At 39.3% G+C, this 21,359-nt stretch overlaps 1 protein-coding gene across 3 annotated transcripts in view; it reads right to left on the bottom strand.

The window, feature by feature from the left end:
* Positions 1 to 21,359, bottom strand: part of RMND5A (required for meiotic nuclear division 5 homolog A) — a 60,648-nt gene that overhangs the window by 5,442 nt on the left and 33,847 nt on the right. For all 3 annotated transcript variants that reach the window (XM_002922338.4, XM_019802879.2, XM_019802880.2), the window contains exons 3-8: positions 20,240 to 20,374; positions 18,179 to 18,279; positions 6,054 to 6,220; positions 5,073 to 5,238; positions 2,542 to 2,644; positions 380 to 534 (exon numbers count right to left, since the gene is read on the bottom strand). In XM_002922338.4, coding sequence (XP_002922384.1) covers positions 380 to 534; positions 2,542 to 2,644; positions 5,073 to 5,238; positions 6,054 to 6,220; positions 18,179 to 18,279; positions 20,240 to 20,374 — 827 coding nt within the window. The remainder of the gene's footprint in view (positions 1 to 379; positions 535 to 2,541; positions 2,645 to 5,072; positions 5,239 to 6,053; positions 6,221 to 18,178; positions 18,280 to 20,239; positions 20,375 to 21,359) is intronic.

The following is a 21,359-nucleotide window of genomic DNA, read 5'->3' as shown; positions in this document are numbered from 1 at the left end:
ACTTTATAACAACAAAAGTTAAGTGCTCATTGATAAGGAACTGATTAAATAAATTATCACATTTTCATATGCTAGAATACTCTGAAGCTTTAAAAAAGAATGAGGGCTCTCTCTGTAGCATATAAAAGACCTCCAAGATATACCATTAAGTAAAAAAAGCAAATTTAGAACCATAAGAAGTGTATTACCATTCGTGTAAAGGCAGGGGAACAACGATAATGTACTGCCTACCCCAAAAGTTAAGATTAAAGAACATGCTTATAAATCTAATCACCAAATTTATGAATAAAAAGACTGACAAAAAAAATCAGATACCACCCTCCCACTAAGTTACGAAAGAAAAATGTTTTTACCAACAGTTAAAAAGTCACACACTTACTTGCTACCATTAAACATTTTATTCAGGGCATCTCTTGATATAATATGACCACAGACCAATTTCATGGGTGGATTGTTATCTGTTGTTTGCTGACGAAGAATGGGACAGGCAAATATAGAGTGATACCAGCACTTTTTACCAAGGTCCACTTCAATCTTAAAAAGAGTAAAAAAGGTTCAAGTTATATTTCAGAAAAGCATCTGCATGTTAATATGCATGGGCAGCAAAAACATTCATCAGTCTACTCATGTGAATTTAACTTCTTACAGCACTATCACCTCAAAGACGCATAGTCTCAGGGATCCAAGTGTTACTTCTTAATTCTAATTAACCTTCAAAAGTATTTGTAACACTATTTTTCAAACCAAATTCTGATCTTTGAAGAGTCAAAGAGAAGGCAATGCTCTAGAAGTCAAACACTCCTGAAAATTTGTCGGGATATACCCTAAGACCAAAACCCACCAGAAACCCTGTTCTGCACATTTAGGTAGGTGATAAGATTCAGTGTAGTAATAATTCCTTTAAAGGCAGACTAAACAAGATTTACTTTTGTGCAAGCTTCAGATCTGAGTTTCCCATGTTTTGTGTATAATGATCCAGAGGAACCACTGAAACAAGGACCTGAAGCTCAAGTTCAGCAAGACCTTTCATAATCTGTACGTCAGAGGCCACGGCAGGTGTATCAATTGTTTCTCTTCACAGTGAACAAAACAAACAAAAGCTATGACATCACCTAGCATGGTGGCTGGCACCTGAGAGTGGCTCCAACAAATGTCTGTTCTTTCTGTTTTCTTTTTTTTTTTTTATAATAAGAAATGGTTATATTAATATAAAGTCTATTACCCAGATTCTTCCAAGAATGTTGACAAAGTGTAACAGAATAATCCTGAGAAAAAAATGGCCAGATCATCACCTCCCATTGCTTTACTACCCTACACACAGGCTTTTTAGGCGAATTCAGATTTCAGTATGCTCTATGCTAGTGCCAAATGTCAGAGATGCTCGTAACATAGCTGGGAAACTGCCACATTCTTAGAGGCACCTGCCTCAGCACAGCAAGTGAAGGCTCAAGTTCTTGTCACTTGTTCCAATGAGCAGCAATGAAGCAGGGCTGCTGCCTGTATCCTGACCACACCCAGCACTGGGAACGCACCTGTGCCTTTTATCAAAACGGATCTCTGAGGAGAAGCTGGGGCAACCAACTGACAGTTACCAGCAGGAAGGGAACTGCAGATAAATCTGTGCACAAGTGTGGCAAAAAAGCAGCAAAAACCCAAATGCATAATTAGCCTTTTAGATCTATGACACAACCATGACAGGAATTATAATTCTAGTCAGTTTTAGTGCCTACTGTCAGAGGTCTGGTGTAAACTCAAATACAATGACCTTTGTCACCCCATGTCATGACTACTATGGCAGCAAAACTGGAGTACCTACTGTGTGTCCCATCCCATGTTATTCTAACCATACCAAAGTTATCCTAGGCTTTAACAGTCCCATAAAGAGAAGGATGATCCCCATTTTAGAGATGGACCAACTACTGCTTAGAGAAGTAACAGAGTTGGCAAGTGATTGGAGCTGATGTTTAAAATCATGGTCTGCTCCGTGACAGCAGTGGACACAGCACTGGAAGGCCACTGATGACTGCAGGTGTCTCGGGCACAACCTTTATTTTAATAGCTATATGCTTATTTTAATAAGTACAAATCCATAATTTCATGAATATCGATGCTTAAGACAAAACTAAATTAAACCAACTGACCTCACTACTTTTGTATTTTAAAAGAATCACAGTATTCTTGAGTTGAGTGGCTTGTCAACTACGTGCAGGACACAACGCGTGCTACAGTGTATACGTCACACACCTATGAGGTCCTCCTTCATGAGCTTTCGCCGCCATTCTAAGTCAAAATTTTATTATTTTTTTTCTAAGTCAAAATTAAAGCAAAAAAAAAAAACAAAACAACTCAGTGCCTCCAAAATGTACTGGTTTCCCATTTCTATTGTTTAATCATGTCTACACATAACATAAAAGAATCCTGGCTGAAAGGCTACAATAATGTTCTCTGGTTAAAAGGCAAAACAGGCATTTTAAACCCTTAACATCCATGTTCTTCTAATGGCAGGAAAAAAATAAATAACCAATAGAAAGTGGAACTCACGGGTAATTCATCTTTCTGGTTCCAAACTCCAGTGCACTGCCTCTGTTCAATCACAGCTTTGATATTAATTAAAGCTGGCAGCGCCACACAACCTGCTGAGAAACTGGGAGAGCAGAAGAGGAAATGTCAGTGCCAGGCCAGGTGTCAGACAGCCTGGTCCTAGGAAATGTCAGTTCCTCCAGACTCCATGTGCCGAGAGCCCTGGCCATTGGACAGGGCACAGAACTCTCTGCTTTGCTGAATTAGCACCCAAAGACAGCTTTAAATTTTACAAAACCACCAGATTCAACAGGCTCTGCTTATGACATTCTGAAACAGTTTTTGCACATAGACCAGGATACCCCTGTCCAGGGCAGAAGTGCTCATTTCTCAGCTCTGGAAGTGCTGGCAGTCAACTCTCAGCTGAGTCCCTCTTCAGGACTGTCCTCACTTGAAGCAAATCACCTGACCAATGTCACATGTGATGACTGCTCTCTGTGAAGATACAGAAGCCCACCTCTGTTGCCCCAATTTGGGACAATTCCACAGGCCCATCATATAGCTCCAGAGCTCCTCAGGGAGAGGCTGAGGTCTCTGATAAGATATGGCAGTCCAATTTACCCTCTGCCTAATCCTGCTGCTTTCATTTCCCAACAAACTTCCTGCATGTCAGTCTCCACCATTTCACAATCTGTTCCCCCCGCAGAGAACCTGACCTGCAGCCTGGTCATGCATTGTAAGTGTCTCCTATGCTTGGGTGGAACACCCTATGGAAAGCAGATTATACCTTATTTGTATCCCACACAATGCTTGGTACATAGCAGGGATTCAAAACACTTGAGGAATTAAATAAATAGGAGAGAGCTGAAGAAGTTATTTTCTTAAAGCAGGTTCATAAACTTCTTGGTTTCAGGACTCACCTACATGCTTAGATATTAAGAATCTCAAAAGACATTTATTTTTGTGGGTTATATCTATCATTATTATACTAGAAATTAAAACTGAGAAATTTTTAAAATATCAATTCATTTAAAATCATAAATATATTACATGTTATCAGTAACATTCTTATCCCCAAAAAACCTCTATATTTTCCAAACCAAAAATAAATTTGTGAGAAGACTGGCACTGCTTTACATTTTTAACAAATCTCTTTAATGCCTAGCTTGATAGAAGACAGATGGATTCTTATATCTTCTGCATTCAATCTGTTGCAGTGTGTTCTTTTGATTGAAGTAAATGGGGGAAAAAATCTAGCTTTAAACAGATATGCAGTAATTTAATTGCCTTTTCAGATAATTGTGATATTTCTCTTTAATGCCACACCAAAACTCAACAAGGAATAGTTTAAGGTTAGTTGTAAAGTGGAATCTGAATCCTTTTGACTCCTTTTGAACCCTGCTCCATTAAAATCCAATTGTCTGTTCCATACTGTGAATGAATCTTTTTCTCACGCATGGTTTTGTAAGATTAGTGAATTAAGATCTTCTAAGTGTTAACACATTTCATTATACAATATCAAAAAACTCAAATTCATCAATATCACCAATCTCATCAGAAGAGTATGGGGAAGCTGTCAAGCCCACAGTGGCAGATACAAGTTTCCCAAAATGTCTATTTTAGCTTAAACTCATGAATTTAAAAGATACAAAAAGATAGTTGTTTTCCTTAACATGACAGACTCACTTCATACATGCGAAAAAACATCTGACAAAAACCTAAGTGTAATTAACTGTAGTATCTTTTAACTGTGTATCTTTTAGAAATTCTTTCAGGTCATAACTGTTTCATGAGGGGTGCCTGGGTGGCTCAGTCGTTAAGCGTCTGCCTTTGGCTCAGGTCATGATGCCAGGCCCCTGGGATTGAGCCCCGCATCGGGCTCCCTGCTTGGCGGGAAGCCTGCTTCTCCCTCTCCCACTCCCCCTGCTTGTGTTCCCTCTCTCGCTGTCTCTGTCAAAGAAATAAATAAAATCTTAGGAAAAAAAAAACTGTTTCATGAAAAAAAAAAACCACTAGTTTATTGGCTCATAAAACTCACACAACATACAGGTATTGTTTGAGACAAGCATGATGCTCTGGCTTGAAGCTGAAGTGCTTTATGAGAACTTCCCACCTTGTCATGTAGAATATTACAAAGATGTGTACTTAAGGGTCAGGATGTAATAAAACTAGGAAGTTTTAAAGAACAGTCTGAAGTAGAGCCAGTGTGTCTTAAACTGCAAGTGTGTGGAGGGTACAGTGCGTGAGTAATGCAGCAAGTCCTGTCAGGGTCCGGGACCGCTGCACTGACCTGTGCTAGGCTCAAGCCGTTTAACCCACTACTAGTTATGCACTATCTGTGCAAATATCAACACAACGGGAAAGGTTCTCAGGGACACCCAGAGGTTCACAGGTCACACTGCCCTAAAACTGGTTTCACTGCCAATTGTGATGACCTCTTGAAATACCAACTGTACTTGTCCTCAGAAAGACAAATGTTCTTTTCAGGTTTAACATCAAGAAAAACTGAAAAAAAACAGTGCCTATTTTAACAGCACGACCAATCTCCATACCTGACGCTGAGAGGGGACTCCACCGAGAGCCCCAGGAGGGCACAGGCATCCCGTGTAAAGATGTCACAGATGTCAGCCCACTGGTTTGCATCAAGTAGGTGAACATATGGTGAGTTCTCAATCCCTTGTCTCAGGTACACAAGGCTTCCCATCAAAACCTGAATGTCTACACAAAAATGGCAGCAATTTGTAAGTGTGAATGGTCACACCTGAAATAGGGCTGGCTTAGGGGTAGGAGGCTGAGAAAGGCAAAAATTCCCCCAACTGACACAGCCTAAATTATTAACTAAGTCTTTTAAAATTCTCGTCCTTAAGCTTGGTTTCTCCCTTCAACCTAAATTAGAGAGATGGCATAGAGAGAAAGAGGAAGAAAAGGAAAGCACTAAACATGAACTTCAACTGATTCTTATACACAGCATAGTATAACTACCATTGCCTAGAGCAGTGAAGATGATGGCATAAATGAGTCCACCACAGATCTCTGGCCGTAGAACTGGCCAGTACACGGACGCTCAGTGTCACTGCTGCCACCCTGGTGCACCCTTAGACACTTTGTGGGGGCAGTAATAGCAGCATGAGGGGTGGCCTCACTCTTTCTTATATCTCTTACATATGGAATCCCAAAAATGCAATGTCTCTTTCATCCAAGAGGCTTCAATGTTTTACTTTTATTCTAGGTCCAGTCAGACTTTTTTCCTAGGTGATTATCATCTACAGTTTTTTCAGTTCATTAGCAAATATGTATTACATCTCTTTAAGATAAACTTAAATCCCAGTGGTCGCTATAGGTCTGTTCCAAATATCAAAAACATTCAGGGCGCCTCAGTGGCTCAGGTGGTTAAGTGCCTGACTCTTGATTTCAGCTCAGGTCTTGATCTCAGGGTCGTGAGTTCAAGCCCCATGTTGAGCTCCACGCCCAAACAAACAAACAAACAAAAAAACAGAAAAACAAATATCAAAAACACTTGGCTCCAGACTCACCTTTCTGATGATTTAGGGCAAATGGCTGAAAATTTTTAGCATATTGTAATGCCTCTCGCTGATTTGTAGTCCCACCCATTAATAAGCTAATAAAATACAGTCTGTGTAGTTTAAATTCCAAGGAGCTGTTTTGGGCTATGAGCATTTCTCGGTTTGACACTGCCCATCTAAAGAAAAAGCAGAAAAGATTTTAATGCAATTCAGAGCACAGGAGAGCGTCAAAAATTCTCTGAAACCCAGCAATATAATAAAAGGGTTTGGTCTGCCATCTTGTGGAAATCAGTGGTAACATCAATCCCCTGGCCCAGAGACTTCTGTGAAGAAAATAAACGTAACAACTACACCCAAAGAGGCACTTCAGCCAGTCAAAGAAAAAAATATTAAGTCAGATGACAGTTACATATTTAGTAAGGTTTTACACCAAGACAAAATTGACTCTGATGAGTCACATGATATTTTTGGAACTATACAAGGCCACACTTTGAAGCAGGTGTCAGCCATGTGATTCACTCTCAATTGCCCATAACCACTACTCTTTTCCTGTTAAACTGGCATATTTATAAATGAATCACAAGATTCTGAATGAAAACCATCTATTTTTAGACTTTTGTCGGGTGCAACATTTTGTGTTACACACTTTGAAATTTAAAACAGCAAACGTCAAGGTGCTTTCAGTCCAATCAGGCAGATAAAGCCACATATATATGTGCCAAAACAATTTGTACAAACAGTGCTAATGAGGAAAAGAATAGTATTCAATTCTGAGTGATCCAAAGTACAGGGACTCATGCCTTTACAGTACAAACAGTTGGGATAACCAGTCTTGAGCTGGGACTACCATTTCAGGTGGGCGCTAGAGCAGAAACGTATACCAGGCCAGCTGTTAAAATCAACTTTGCAATCAAGTGGTAAGGAAACGTTACTTTATTTCCGTAAACATATTAACATGTAGAAGCTGTTCGCTACTATACTTCACCAAGAACCACTGGAACCTGAACTGGGTATGAATATAAACTTGGAGTAGCTCCAGAAACTACAGAAGTAAAACATCTCAGGTTATTCGTAATGGATTGGCTGACTGAGATTGGACCTCAAAGAACTGTACTTCTACAGGATCCTACCCGAAGGGTTGCACACACACATGAATATTCTAATCAACTTGTGGATGCATCCACATCTTAGAGTCCAATCATGAAGCTTCTCTGACCTAAAAAGTGATTGTTAATATTAATCACCTGGACTTTGGAAATATTTACTTAAATGTGAGTAAGCGCTGAATCATTGCCTGGCACTAACACAAATGCAGTCAAGCTGCAACACCAAGTCTGGGATAAATCCCGCTGACACCAACAAGGTACTTTTGGCAGCAATCTTTCATGAATGCCCAACACCAACCATCAGTACCAAAAGTATCGTGCTTTTGGCAATTTCGACTTTGTCAGGCACCTTCTTCTTGATTTCCAATTCCAAGGAGTACCTTTTATAAAAAATTTAATTCCAGTACAGTTAACACACAGTGTTATATTAGTTTTGCATGTACAATATGATGATTCAACAATCACATACATCACCCAGTGCTCCTCAATCCGCATCACCTATTTCACCCATCCCCCCACCCACCTCCCCTCTGGTAACCATCAGCTTGTTCTCTATAATTAAGAGTCTGTTTTTTGGTTTATCTCTCTTTTTCCTTTGCCTTTCTTAAATTCCACATGAGTGAAAACACATGGTATTTGTCTTTCTCTGACTGACACTTAGCATTATACCCTCTAGCTCCATCTATGTCGTTGCAAATGACAAGATTTCATTCACTATTTTTTATGGCTGAATACTATTCCACTATGAATATATACCACATCTTCTTTATCCTTTTGTCTATTGATAGGCACTTGGGCCAAGGAGCACATTTAAATCAAGTTAATTACCAAAGGTTTATCCTGCACCCTCTCATTCATAAAAGCATGAGTATGTTTTCCTACTAACAAGGAAAGGCAGCAAGCTTTTTCTTTTTTCTGCTTCTGATATGAGGTACATGTGTAAGAGTTTGTAGAGTCAAAGAAGGGAGCTAATAGAAAGTAACTACAAATTTTAATAAACAAAGAAAGCCAGCAGAGAAAGGGCAAAGTTCTTAAGTAGGCAATTCACAAAGGAAAAAAATCTATTTCATCTTCCCAGGCAGATGTTCAGGATATACTATTACAGGGGGGGAAAGCTGTGATATGTAGAAAAAATTAACTTCCAGTTGCCAGAATTTTTAACAGTAATGACTGCAGAGAAGCTGGATTGCACACATTATTTACCAACTGCTATGGCATGGGCTATGACAACTCAGAACAGGGCACCAACTATCAGAGCAGCACCAGGAGGCTAGAAACAATGGGAGGACACACCACCAAGTAGTAGCTAATGGCAGTTAACTTTAAGTTATAATTATAAATTTTCTATAATGAACATATATTACTTTTATAGTTAAGAAGGTAATAACTTTTTAAGCGAATGCAAAAGTAAACAGAATTTAACTTCCTTTTTTTCATCAAAGCGCTTACAGAGTAATTGCAAATTACATTTCCTAAAAGTAATTCAAGCCATGAATTACGAAATTTAAGCTCTGCAAACTCTAAATATATGTAACCCATTTAACTTGGAGAGGTATTTACTTAGACAATGTAGTTCCTAATTTACCACTTTTTACCCACCTTCAAATTTAGCTATAAACAAGGCTGCAAAATAATCAGAAAAAACTAACATTGCTAGTTCCTGACCGTAAATAGATATTCCATTACAAAAAGGAGTTGGAGGAGTATGGGGAGAATGGAAAATCCAAATTCAAAGAATATAAGTCATCACGTGTTTCTTAAATCATATTTCTTGACATTCTATCCTTAAACGATGTATTATCTTCATTTAACTTCTGAATATTATATTAAGCCTAAATCTCACAAAGCAAGGGATTAGATTAACCATTTCTAAGCCTCTCCCTTTCTGGCAAAATGTTATTTTCTAAACTAAGGATCTCTGCCCCCAAACATGTAAGCACATTTAAGGACTAAAATGAAAACCTTGCCCTATGGCACCTCTCCCTCATACTCCAAGACTGTACCCCCAGGTACCCATATTTGTATTTTCCTGATCCCAATTCCTTCGCCACAGTTAACTGGCCAGGTAAACATGGGTTTTAAATTCACGCTCTTGTGTTGTCTCCTATAAGTGAGTTCATCTATCCCTTATATCCTTCATGATCACTTCACGATCCTATTTCTTTTAAGTTCTTGATGGTTGCCTTCCTTGAAAATCAGACCACCTGCCTTAACTAATCTTTGGAATCTGAGTACAAATTTCACAGCAGCATTTTTATCCACACTAGCAGCCTCCCCAGAGAGCTCAACATTAGTCAATTCATGATGACTTCTGAATTGATGAAACCATTTTTGACTGGCAATGAAGTTGTTCAACATCCTTGTAATCACTGTTTTCTTTCAAGGAGGCAACTAACTTCAACACAACCTGAATGCTAGCCAAACTGATGGAGGCTTTTTTTTTTTCTTAATCTTCAAACTGAACTAGAAGTAAATGCTCCATTTAAACCATAGGCAGCTTTCTGTTCCTCATGCAATTTAAATTAAAAGATGTCAAAGTGCCTCTACCTTGGTTTTTATATTCATTGGGCTTTTTCAGTATGGCTTGTATCATAACTTCATGTAGGCCTACATCTCATCCTAGTTTCACCCTGCCATTGTCATTTTTCAAACCTTTCTAATCACATTCAGTTTCACTTCTAGCAATTCATCTTTGTTGACCAAGCTCCTCTTTCAACTATCCATTTCTGTAACATGTTGTGGTTTCGCCTCTAGGAGATGAGCAGACAGCAGCAAGACAAATACACACTTGCTGCGTGAGGGTAACAGATGCGCAGTGACCAGTCACTGACAGACCTGGAGAAAAGTGGTGTGGTCGGCTGTGATCACGATGCACATCTGTTATGTACGTAGTCACCATGGGCCGAAGGGCCGGGAGGACACTTCGCAGTCTATGCAATTACTTACAGTTAATATGCTGTGGTAACTGAGATCTGGACCTTGTTGTTGGGGGGAGCTGGTATTATTTACCTCAACAGTGGTAAATGCAATCTGGGCATACTGAAATTGTACAGAGAAGAAAGCCCATAGGCTCAATAGAGAAGACAGAGAGGGGAGAAAGAACATCTCACAGGGAGAAGGTTACTGCATATAGACACCAGGAAGGCCCAGAGAGGCACAATGGGGACAGATGCAACATCTGAGGACCTGAGCAAGTCCACATTGTCTATGGCACAACTCTTCGAGAATTAGAAAGAAAATTCTCACCAAGATCCCGTCCCTCCGCTTTTCTTTTCTGGAGCGGAAGAGAGCTCAGATGGAAAACCAAGAGGTTTATGCCAGGAGGGGAAGTTATGCAACATAGGGGTGGGTGTCGAGGGAGAAAGCAATGGTTGGCCAACAGGATGAACCAGAGGCGTTTGTCATGTGGTGTGAAGAATGAAAGGAGGAAAATAGCCATGCTGAGAATAGAATGGAGATAGAGGTGCAGGCCAAGAAAAACACACAAACATATTCAGATAACCTGATCTAGCAACTTTCGTTACCATCGAGTGACATGTCCAGGTGAATTAAAGCTGGTCTAGATAGGAGACCTGTTTGCTTTATGACATTAGAAGCCACGATCCTACCTCCCGACGTAGGTGCTGGTTAATTTTTACAAAAGTAAAATCAAACAGAAAGTGAGCAGCTGAGAAAAAAGTTGAAAACCTCAAGGCCCAGGCTCAATTACCCCATTTTCTATAACCTTCCTAAATAATCTATCCATCCAGAGAACTCTAGATGTCCTTTATCTGAACTTCTCACAGGCTCATCTCACAATCTATTTGGTAGAACAGTTTGTGGTCTTTCATATGGCAGGAACTCTGTCTTGCTCATCTTGGCACACCCCCTTACTTTGAAGGGGGAATACTGATAAAGGGTACAGGTTAGTAGAGTCAACTACGCATGAACTTCAATCTTAGCTCTGCAGTGTGAATTTGGGCAATCTGTTACGCAATTCTCTAAAATCTGTTTCCTTACTGTAAACTGGGGGTAATCTCAAAGGGCTGTGGGAATCAAATGAGGGGGCTAGTTAAAGCACCGAGCACAGAGACAGGCACAAACAGATACTCAATAATAAGCTTCTTAATTTGTATTTACTGAATGGATGAACTCTAATGGTTCTTTAAAGTCATTATTTTTAATAAGAAAATTATACTTAAAAAACAAGAGTTATCTGGGCACTTCCATGTAATATTCAGTGCTGTTTTTATTTTTATAGCACCAACTGTGTGGGAATACGATGATACGCATGTATCACTTAATCCTCTTCAAAAACCGTCAAGGTATGTATGTATGTATGTATGTATGTATGTATGTATGTATTTATTTGACAGAGAGGGAGGGAGAGAGAGAGCACAAGCAGGAGGAGCGGCAGGCAGAGGGAGAGGCAGGCTCCTCGCTGAGCAAGGAGCCCGATGTGGGACTCGATCCCAGGACCCTGGGATCATGGCCTGAGCTGAAGGCAGACACTTAACCAATGGAGCCACCCAGGCGTCCCAAAATTTGTCAAGTTTTTGTAGCTAGAAGTTCACACTGAATATTTGGGTAATTGATTTGCTGAGCAGGAATAAAGGGTAGAAGACAATCACAGCCTTAATTAACCTGGTAATAACCAAATCCAATTACTACAAAGCACAGGAAATACAAAAGCATGAAATATAATTGGCCCCCAAAACTTAACTCACTGTCTATAAGCAACAGAAGACGCATGACCCAAGACACATAAAAAACTAGTGGAAATATTAAGGAACACAGTGCTGTATTCTCGATAATGGCATTTCTAGCAGACAACTTTCGATTTTTAATTTTAAAAAGAAAATAACTACCATGATACCACAACCAAAAGCTAACTATTCAATTAAATTATAATTTCACTGTTTTTCATTGTTTTTTTAAAATCCTGCTCCCAAATCTCCAATGTGTCCAATGTGGGCCATGAGAGCGCTGTCAGCTTTAGAACTATTCCTTGTTTAAAGAAACACTGTAGGAGAACAGCCCCCCACCCCAAGGCACCAGTAAGGTCACTGATGTCACAATTATTGCTGTTCGCTGCCATTGCATTCTCTGATAAAGAGATCTTTTGTGCCTCTTCCATAAAAAGACCTCAAAACAATACTACTGACTTAGGTGACTAAGTTAGAAGCAACCCACATCCACACAATTATCCCACAAAGCATTAAGCATTAATTATCCTAACTGCCGGGCCTCTGAAAAGACTTGGCACATTGTTAGCTCCATATTTAGAATTTCCATATTATTCCAAAAATAATTAAAACAAGATCCCACCTCCAGTTAGCTGTTGTCCCGCAGGAACCTAGCTGACAGCCTCATCTATTTACCCCTCTCCTCTCATAATTTTGCCAATCTGGGTCGGTGTCTATTTCTGGTAATAATGAAATAAAAATACCTCTTGCCAATTCCCACAGACACTCCACTACAACCTTTCACTGCATTTTTAAAGGCTTACAAATATATTATTTTTCTGGTCTCCTTTTGGGGTATGTTCTTGGGGGGGTAAAAGCTGAAATTCTGGGAAATGAATGACGTTTCTCTACTCCACAGGTGTGGACTTGGCTGAATATTACTGGTGACCAAGTAAAGTACTTAAAAAATTCAGAGAATGGCAGAAATGACAAAAATCAAAGTCCAGCCAAAAGAGTTAGAATCCTGGGGCGCCTGGGTGGCATAGCAGTTAAGCGTCTGCCTTCGGCTCAGGGCATGATCCCGGCGTTGTGGGATCGAGCCCCACATCAGGCTCCTCTGCTGTGAGCCTGCTTCTTCCTCTCCCATTCCCCCTGCTTGTGTTCCCTCTCTCGCTGGCTGTCTCTATCTCTGTCAAATAAATAATAAAAAATCTTTAAAAAAAAAAAAAANTTTAAAAAAAAAAAAAAAAAAAGAGAGAATCCTGTAACTTTGCTTTAGAGACCAAAAAGAATGGCTAACATTTCATTTCTGAGATATTTTCAAATGGCAGTTTCTCAGGTATGGATTGAGTCCATCACTGGAACTACAAACATTTTACTCACCTCAGAACTGGTGTGAATCTCTGTCCTTCTTACATGGTATTTTAAAAACAACACAAACTGCAGTATTACACATTTGGATCTACTTAAGAAAATGACACGCATTTTTAACTTGAGCCTCTCAGTAATGCAGTGTCTGGTAAGAGGGCCCGACAGCTACACGTGGCAACTGGCCACTATACAGGACAGCACAATTCTACAGATTAGTGATTTTTTTTTTTAAAGTACTTAAATATGGAGCGTCTGGGTGGCTCAGTCGGTTAAGTATCCGATTCTTGGTATAGGCTCACGTCATGATCTCAGGGTCGTGGGATCGAGCCCCGCTTCAGGCTCTATGCTGGGTGCAGAGCTGATTTGGGATTCTCTCTCTCCCTCTGCCCCTCCCCCAACTCACACTCTCTAAAAGAAAATCATTAAAAAAAAAAAAAGGTACTTAAATATGACATGTTTTATTTACTGCTAATTTCCTGCCACAAACCCAAAAGATTTTACAACCTAAATCAACCTAAATAAGAGATCAGCATTTTATAAACATAAACTCCAGAGTTTTTCTTCTTGGTTCCCATTCCTGGCCTAGTTTAGCTCCTTATTCTTTTAAACACTTAATCTCAGGGACAGTTTGTTTCAATTTTGTCCTTCTTTTTAAGAAGATTCCCAATTCTTCTATAGTTATGGTTCACCCCATTAATTTCCAATATGCTCAAGTCCTTGGTGAGGATATACCCAAATAAGAGACGGTCAAGTCTACTCTTCCTCCTGAAGAATACCTACTGTGTTGGAACTGCGTATGAACTTTTAGAGCAACAAACAGAAAACAGATAACAGAAAATGATGTTACCACCCTAAGTATTTCTTCCCTTTTGGCCTTTACAGCCCACTACACTATCTTCTGTATCCTTTCCACTGGGTACCTCTTTCTATTTTCAATTAGCTTCTTTTAAGTAGAGTAGCTCCTTCTCCACCAGACTTAGTGCATGGGCACAGGGAGTTAACAATGTATCCCTCAGCTTACCTCTTCTGCCTTATCAGAATTAGAGCCACCCTGAACAAAGCAAAATAAAACAAAATGAACAAAAATAAAAACAAAAACTCAAGCTCTGGAAAAAAATCCAACTTGTTCACACTTTCTTTTTCTCCAATGGCATATCTATCAGAGCCTTCCTTCTTCTGTGGTTCTATGTGGCTATTAAAAAAAATACCTGAATCAGCAAGACTGCCCACCTATAGGAAGCCAAAACTAAAAACAAGAAAACAGACACCAGAAACTGCTTGATCATTGTCACCCTCATTTCCAGTGGTAGTCAAGGCTCTCTGATCAGGTACTGCAGCTTGCTCCCTTCAATTTCATTTTCTAAAACCTTCGCCATGTATAAACTGTATTTTCTTCACTGATACTACAATTTCTCTTAAGTCTGGCAAGCATTTTCTTCTCCTAAGATCCATCATTCACACCACAAAGAGACCACAATGGCAAGCTCATCCCACGTCCCTCGTGGTTTTTATTTCTAGCCCCACTAATCACTAGACTTGGAGATGGGAGCGCTCTCACTTTTCAACAGCCTGCCTGATACTGTTCCTGGCCCGTCCAATCTAAAATCCTTCTTTGGTCTAAACTAACAAAATCTTTCTCTCTCTTCTGTGAAAAATTCTTTTAACTTCACTCTCTCTCTCTTATAACCATTCGGTCACCTTCTGTTCCCTCATAGCATTGTACTGAGGCTTTCCAAACAGAACCGCAAATTCTTCTAAAGGAGCTAGGAGGCCCCTGGGCCTGCATCTCAGTGTTGAAAAACCAGGTTTCCAAGTCTGCAAGGTTGTAAAGTCAGATCCTAGGCTGTGGCAAATCCACCAAGGTAATACTACTCTTTGAAACACCCTTAGAAAGGCAACCAACTGGTTTCTCCTGAAGATAGCACTTTCAAAGTGTCAGTAACTGGCACATACCTACAAGGACAGTTTCTATTCTTCTAGTATTTCTCCATCTCTTTGTATTAAGTTACTATTATTTTCTTGCTGACACAAGTTACTTTTGGCTTTACCTCTATCTACCACATGAAGGAGAGGGTCATGTCTACTCAAAGTTCTCCTTCAAACTATTCCACCATTTACTGAAGTATGGAATAAGCTATCTAAGTAAGTACCACGTTAGGTGCCAAGAAGAACTTAAAAAATAGATAAAGCAATCTGGATGAGAAGAAAAATCTGTACACAAACTCAGAAATATAAGGGGCAGGAACAAAAGAGTAGGCTGTGTCCTAACTAGATCTGTGTATATAATTAGCTGTTTTGCCACTTCTCTCTGTCATAGCACCATTCTTTCCTGCCTTCTTTCCATTGTCCATTACTTGTAAATGATAGCTAATGCTCTCCAAAGCTCCTTCCATGGCCTCTATCCATACTAATTTCTGTGGTTGTCCTCTGCCCCCTCAACTGCCTCTCCTGCCTGGAGGATTGGCTGCAGCCCCTCATGGGGGTTCCAGGACACTGCCTCCCAGCAGGTGCAAACAAAAGCTGCCACACGACCGAAAGATACTCTCTGCCTTGTATCTGAACCAGAATTCTCCAAACTCATGTCCCATATTTTTCAACTTTTACTACAAGCTGAATGAAGTAAATTCTCTGTACCTTGCACACAAAGGATGCTGAGGAAATACCTGCTTTGTATCTACCAGTAATAGGCAAGAACTGGAAAAGTCTGAGTTGCTGTAACAGACATCTCTATTAAACTATCATTTCAAAACTTCGGTAGAACTCAATTTTGTGGGTTTTAGTGTTTTGCGGGGATGGGGAAAAGAACAAGGATTCTTTGATCAAATATACGTGGAAACAAGAGTTTGGCAAAGTTAAATGAGTTTCTTTAGGATTGCAGATGGCCCCTGGAATGTGCTAAAGTGAGTCTCTTGAAGAAGCGTATTCGGGGGACATCACGTGAAGCGTTTCTCATGTGACCTTTTGACTCAATATCCTTTTCTTCCACAAAGCACTTCCAGGACGTGATTCCTCCTCTATAAAATGAGTACTTATTTCATAGGGTTATTTATGAGGATTTAATAAGTTAATACATGTAAAATACTAAGAACAATGCTAGGTATATAATAAGCACTCAAGAAGAGTTAACTATAATTGCCGCTACATTGCCCTATGCTGATACTATTTAATATGGCAATATTCCCAGAAGAGTGAAGTTTTGAAAAAATTTTCACTGTGTAGTAATTTCCACTGTTACTACCAAGTGGACAGAAGCACTGTTTTGCCTGAGAAGCACTGTTTGAGGCTTCAAATAACGGAAAACATTTATAGAAAAAATTGATATATATGATATAGTCATCAGTAAAAAACAGATCTTACAGAAAAAGCACAAAGTGAAAAGGGTGTTATAAATTTTCTTCATTCCTAAAGGAAAAAGCCTTGAGAACTTTGAGAGCTGAGGGGATTTAAACGCTCACCACAGTCTCTGGCACACAGTAAGCACTCAATGAAAGTTTGATGAGAAGCCTGAGAAATTAACGGATTACTATTACCTTGAACAGCTCAAACATTATTTCCAAATCACTATAAAACACCTGGGAAACCCATTCATTTCTCTGTTTAGGCCCCTCATTCTTCTCTATAGATGTTTAATCATACAGGTGAAATACGAAAGTAGACAGAACAGTGGTTGCCATATTCTGTTTAAGAGCGATCAGTGGTACTTGGCAGAATTTAATCTCCCAAGTGTGTAAAAATCTAACATCTGCTAAAAAAAAAAAATTTTTTTAAAACTGTAAAGGTAATGTGCACCATACACAATAGTACTATTTGACGTCTTTTAAAGATACAGTACCTACCTACCACATAATTATAATTTATACAGGAATTTATCATTTATAAACTTACATAGGAATCTATCTCTACATGTTCATCTGAACTAGTTTCAGAACTCCGAAAAATTTTTAAGACCTGATAAATGATCAGAAACAAAACTATGAAGAATTAAATGGGTTAAAGGAAGAAAAAACTGGTGCATTTTACAAGAATCTTCCCAGCTATTTTTCTTCTGAAAACAATGATCTCAAATACTTCCAATTTTAAAATACCAGAATTCTATGGCTAGAACCTCACACCCATATCACTGCTTCTATCATCTAGGTTCTTCCCTTTATTTTATGGGCTTTTCTTTCTTTTTTAAACCTGGTAATCCTCACATTAAAAAATTCTCAGACAGGGGTCAGCAAATTATGGCCAAGGTCCAAATATGGCTTGCTGTCCATTTTGTACACCAGATGGCCAAGATGGGTTTTTTGCTTGCTTGGTTGTTTTTTACGTTTTTAAAGGGTTGTAAAATAAATCAAAGAAGAATATGCGACAGAAACCTTCTGTGGCTTGCAAAACCTAAAATATTTACTCTGGCCCTTTATAAAAAACTTTGCTGATCCCGCTCTAGGGTATTATTCATCACAGCTTACTCAGTAATTCAAGGTAATTTGTATCAAAGACAAGTTCACAGTGAATCATTACATTTTACAGTGGTAATTAGCACAGAACTCCTTCATAACAATATTTGCAGTCTTCATGCACACCATTTAGTTCCAATAATCAAGTTGGGTTTTTTTTAGAATGCTAGCACAGAATCCCACACAGTATGGAAGTTCAAATATCAAACTCAGACCACCCGAACAATAGTACTTCAGTTATAATGCTAGTCTAAAGTAGTGGAATAGCTTGGATATAGGAAATCCTTTTTCCCTCTTGGGAATTCAGATCAATTGATAAGCAAAGAAAGCTCAAACCATTTTCTCCTATTTGTACACCCCCCATTCTTACTTAGTTAAAAGAAAGAAAATAATTCTTCCTTGCTTTCTCTGAAGTCTATCCCAGGTGAGATGTATAGATATATGCATATATATATATATAGATATCAAAATCTCAAATGTGCTTTCTACTTAGGTTTCCTTATAGAGAGCTCTCCCCTAGTATTTAAAAGAAAACAAACACAGAAACTTACTCCAGAGCAGGTCTCAGAACTCTGACTTTTAATGCTTCTAAAATTCTATTTAACTCCACAAATGGTTCTTTCTGACTTGGGTCTACAGAAAGACCAGATTCCTGAAAAACATAGAACAAACTTTTGTTAGCAGTAATCAGGTAAAGAGATATGGTAAAAACATATTCTAAATATAAAATATGGGGCAAGCCATTAAAAATAATTTTTTAACATGTATTTATATGGTACAGACTGATGACTGAGCCCTACTATCATTCTTTCCAACAGTAGTAGAATTCCTATGTATTTCATACAGAGCCGAGTACATACAGTTATGTATGGCATAAAGCTGGGTATGACTTTGTAAGATATAAGTTCTGGCCAGTGAAACATAACATGTACTCTTTGCTGGGACACCAAAAGCTGCAGCTAGAGTTCTGGCTGTTATCCTGGACCACAGGACAAGGGACACCTTAGAAACAGCAGAGCTACAAAAAGACTAGGTCCCTAAAACCCTCATGGAGCACAGCTCCTATATATGCTGTGGGTGGCTTACCAACTCCCATTTCTGTGCAAGAGAAATAAACTTCGTTGTTTTTTTTTTTTAAGCCACTGGTATTTTGGGTCTTATGTTACTTATAAATAAGCTTAATCCTAAATGACATAACTCCCTTTAGGAAATTTATATGGACACACACAAAATTCCCATAAGGTACAGGGAAAAACCTGAGTTACTATTTTTCTCTATTGTTTAAAATAGAAGGGGTGAATGGCTGGCTCAGTAGGTAGAGTACACAATTCTTGATCTTGGGGTTTTGAGTTTGAGACCCATATTGGGTGTAAAGATTACCAAAAAATAAAATCTTTAAAAAAAATAAAATACAATAAAATAGAAAAGGCTTAGATTAGAGATTTGGTTTACAGACTGGCTTTAGACTAATCTTTGTAGTCCTTCATTTTTCTAAACAGAAAATACAATAGCACATGGTGGCTTAGAACAGTTTGAAGACATGAATTTGGGACTGAATCCTAGTTCCTTCACTAAGGAACCTGTATGGCCTTGGGCAAGCCACTTCTCCAAACCTCAGCTTCCTAGCTGTAGAATGGAAGCAATTTCTACCTCACAGGATTGCGGTGAGGAATAAAGGCAGGGGGTTGACTTGTGGACTCAATACATGGCAGCTGCCACCATTACGATTAGGTGATACTGATACTGGTAAACTATTCTGAGATCCCTAGGCTCATGTCTACTAGCAATAAAAGACAAAAGCTGCTCACCAAAAGTAAATTTTAGCTTTAAACTCATTTGATAAACAAAACGCTACAAGTTGGGCCGGATTCTTCTCTGCTATCCTACCTTCCCTATTAAAAGAGGAAATGGAGATAGCAGCACTTTTGACCCCTTGGTTGACGACCTGGGACCAATGTGATGGGGCAGGGATAAGGAAAAAACAACTCAATAAGAAGTTCTAGGACTGTAGCTTTCACCAAAAAAAAAAAAAAAAAAAACCCTCCTAGTAAAATGAGGCCAACCCTGACAAAGTATTAAAAATCCATCAAAAAGAACGATTTCTCAACATTTGCTGCAACATGGACGGCACTGGAGGAGATAATGCTAAGTGAAATAAGTCAAGCAGAGAAAGACAATTATCATATGGTTTCTCTCATCTATGGAACATAAGAACTAGGAAGATCGGTAGGAGAAGAAAGAGATAAAGAAAGGGGGGGATGAAGCATGAGAGAAGGGGAATGAAGCATGAGAGACTATGGACTCTGAGAAACAAACTGAAGGCCTCAGAGGGGAGGGGTGTGGGGGAATGGGTTAGGCTGGTGATGGGTGGTAGGGAGGGCACGTATTGCATGGTGCACTGGGTGTTATACACAACTAATGAATCATCGAACTTTACATCAAAAACCAGGGATGTACTGTATGGTGACTAACATAATACAATAAAAAAATTTTTTTTAAAAATATTAAAAATCTATCTACGGCCAGAAGAAGATTCAAAAACTCCAAGGAGCCCTCTCGTTTCCGTTTCATCTCCTCACACACTGGCACACTGTTAGCAGGCACACTGTTACCTGGCAGAGCTCTTCAGCTACATCCAGCATTCCTTGTCGGAAGAAGTGTTCCACCATCACCTCATTGAGAAGCCTCTGACTGTCCGCCTGCCAGCAGCCATCTATTCCCACACTGCTAATGTCAGAATCAAAATTCTGGAAAAAAAAAAAAAAACGAATCGTGAATTGACTAGGATTTTTCACTTTACATGATTTTCACCCCACCTAAGAGAAAGAGTGTCCTTCGTTTCATTCAAATATCCATAGTGAGGATCCAATTCAAATCAACTGCAGCCTATGAAAGGAAGTCGTTTCTCACTGCTCCTGCTCCTTCCTAAAACTTGTCACTCTCATTGACCGATTACTGCTAGAAGAGAAATGAGTACATTTTCAAGGGGGTATTTTGGGAAAATACATACATTCAATCATTTCTGTGAATAAACTGATTTCTACGCAATATAGCATTTTCAGGTGTACAGTGCTACCAATAAAAACATATTCAATGCAGCATTGTCTAAATTGGAAAAAAGTGAAAACCCATATGCCCAACATAGAATTAATCATGGCAGAGCCCAACAACTGCTGTGCCAAGGTAGGGGTTGGGAGAATGGCCAGGTAATTAAGAGAGCAGGCTCTGAGGCCAATCTACCTGGGTCTGAATCCTGGTTCTTTTACTAGCTGTGTGATCTTGGCCCAATCAGTCAAGGTCTTTGAGCCTTAGCGTCCTTATCTTACATGGAGAAAATAACAGTACCTTTCTATTATGGGCTGCATCTTCTTACAATTCCCACATTGAAGTCCTAATTCCTAGTACCTCATTAAATTAAGATGATGTCATTATGGTGGGCCCTAATCCAACAGGGCTGGTATCTTTATAAAAAGAGGAAATTAGGACACAGGTAAATAGAGAGGAAAGACCCATGTGTTATGGACTGAATGTCTGTGTGTAACCAGTCCCCACCCCTCCCAAATTCCTACATTGAAGCCCTGACCACCAATGTGGCTGTATTTGGGGACAGTCTGTGAGGAGGAGATAAAGGTTAAATGAAGTCATAAAGGTGGGGCCCTAATCCAATAGAGCTGGTGCTCTTATAAGACAAGGGGAAAACAAAGTGTTCTCTGCCTCTCCACCCTGTGAGGA

This window comes from Ailuropoda melanoleuca, chromosome 4 (genome assembly GCF_002007445.2).
Source record: "Ailuropoda melanoleuca isolate Jingjing chromosome 4, ASM200744v2, whole genome shotgun sequence".
In the NCBI taxonomy this organism is placed as follows: Eukaryota; Metazoa; Chordata; class Mammalia; order Carnivora; family Ursidae; genus Ailuropoda; species Ailuropoda melanoleuca.
This window is presented reverse-complemented; position numbering and strand designations above follow the sequence as displayed.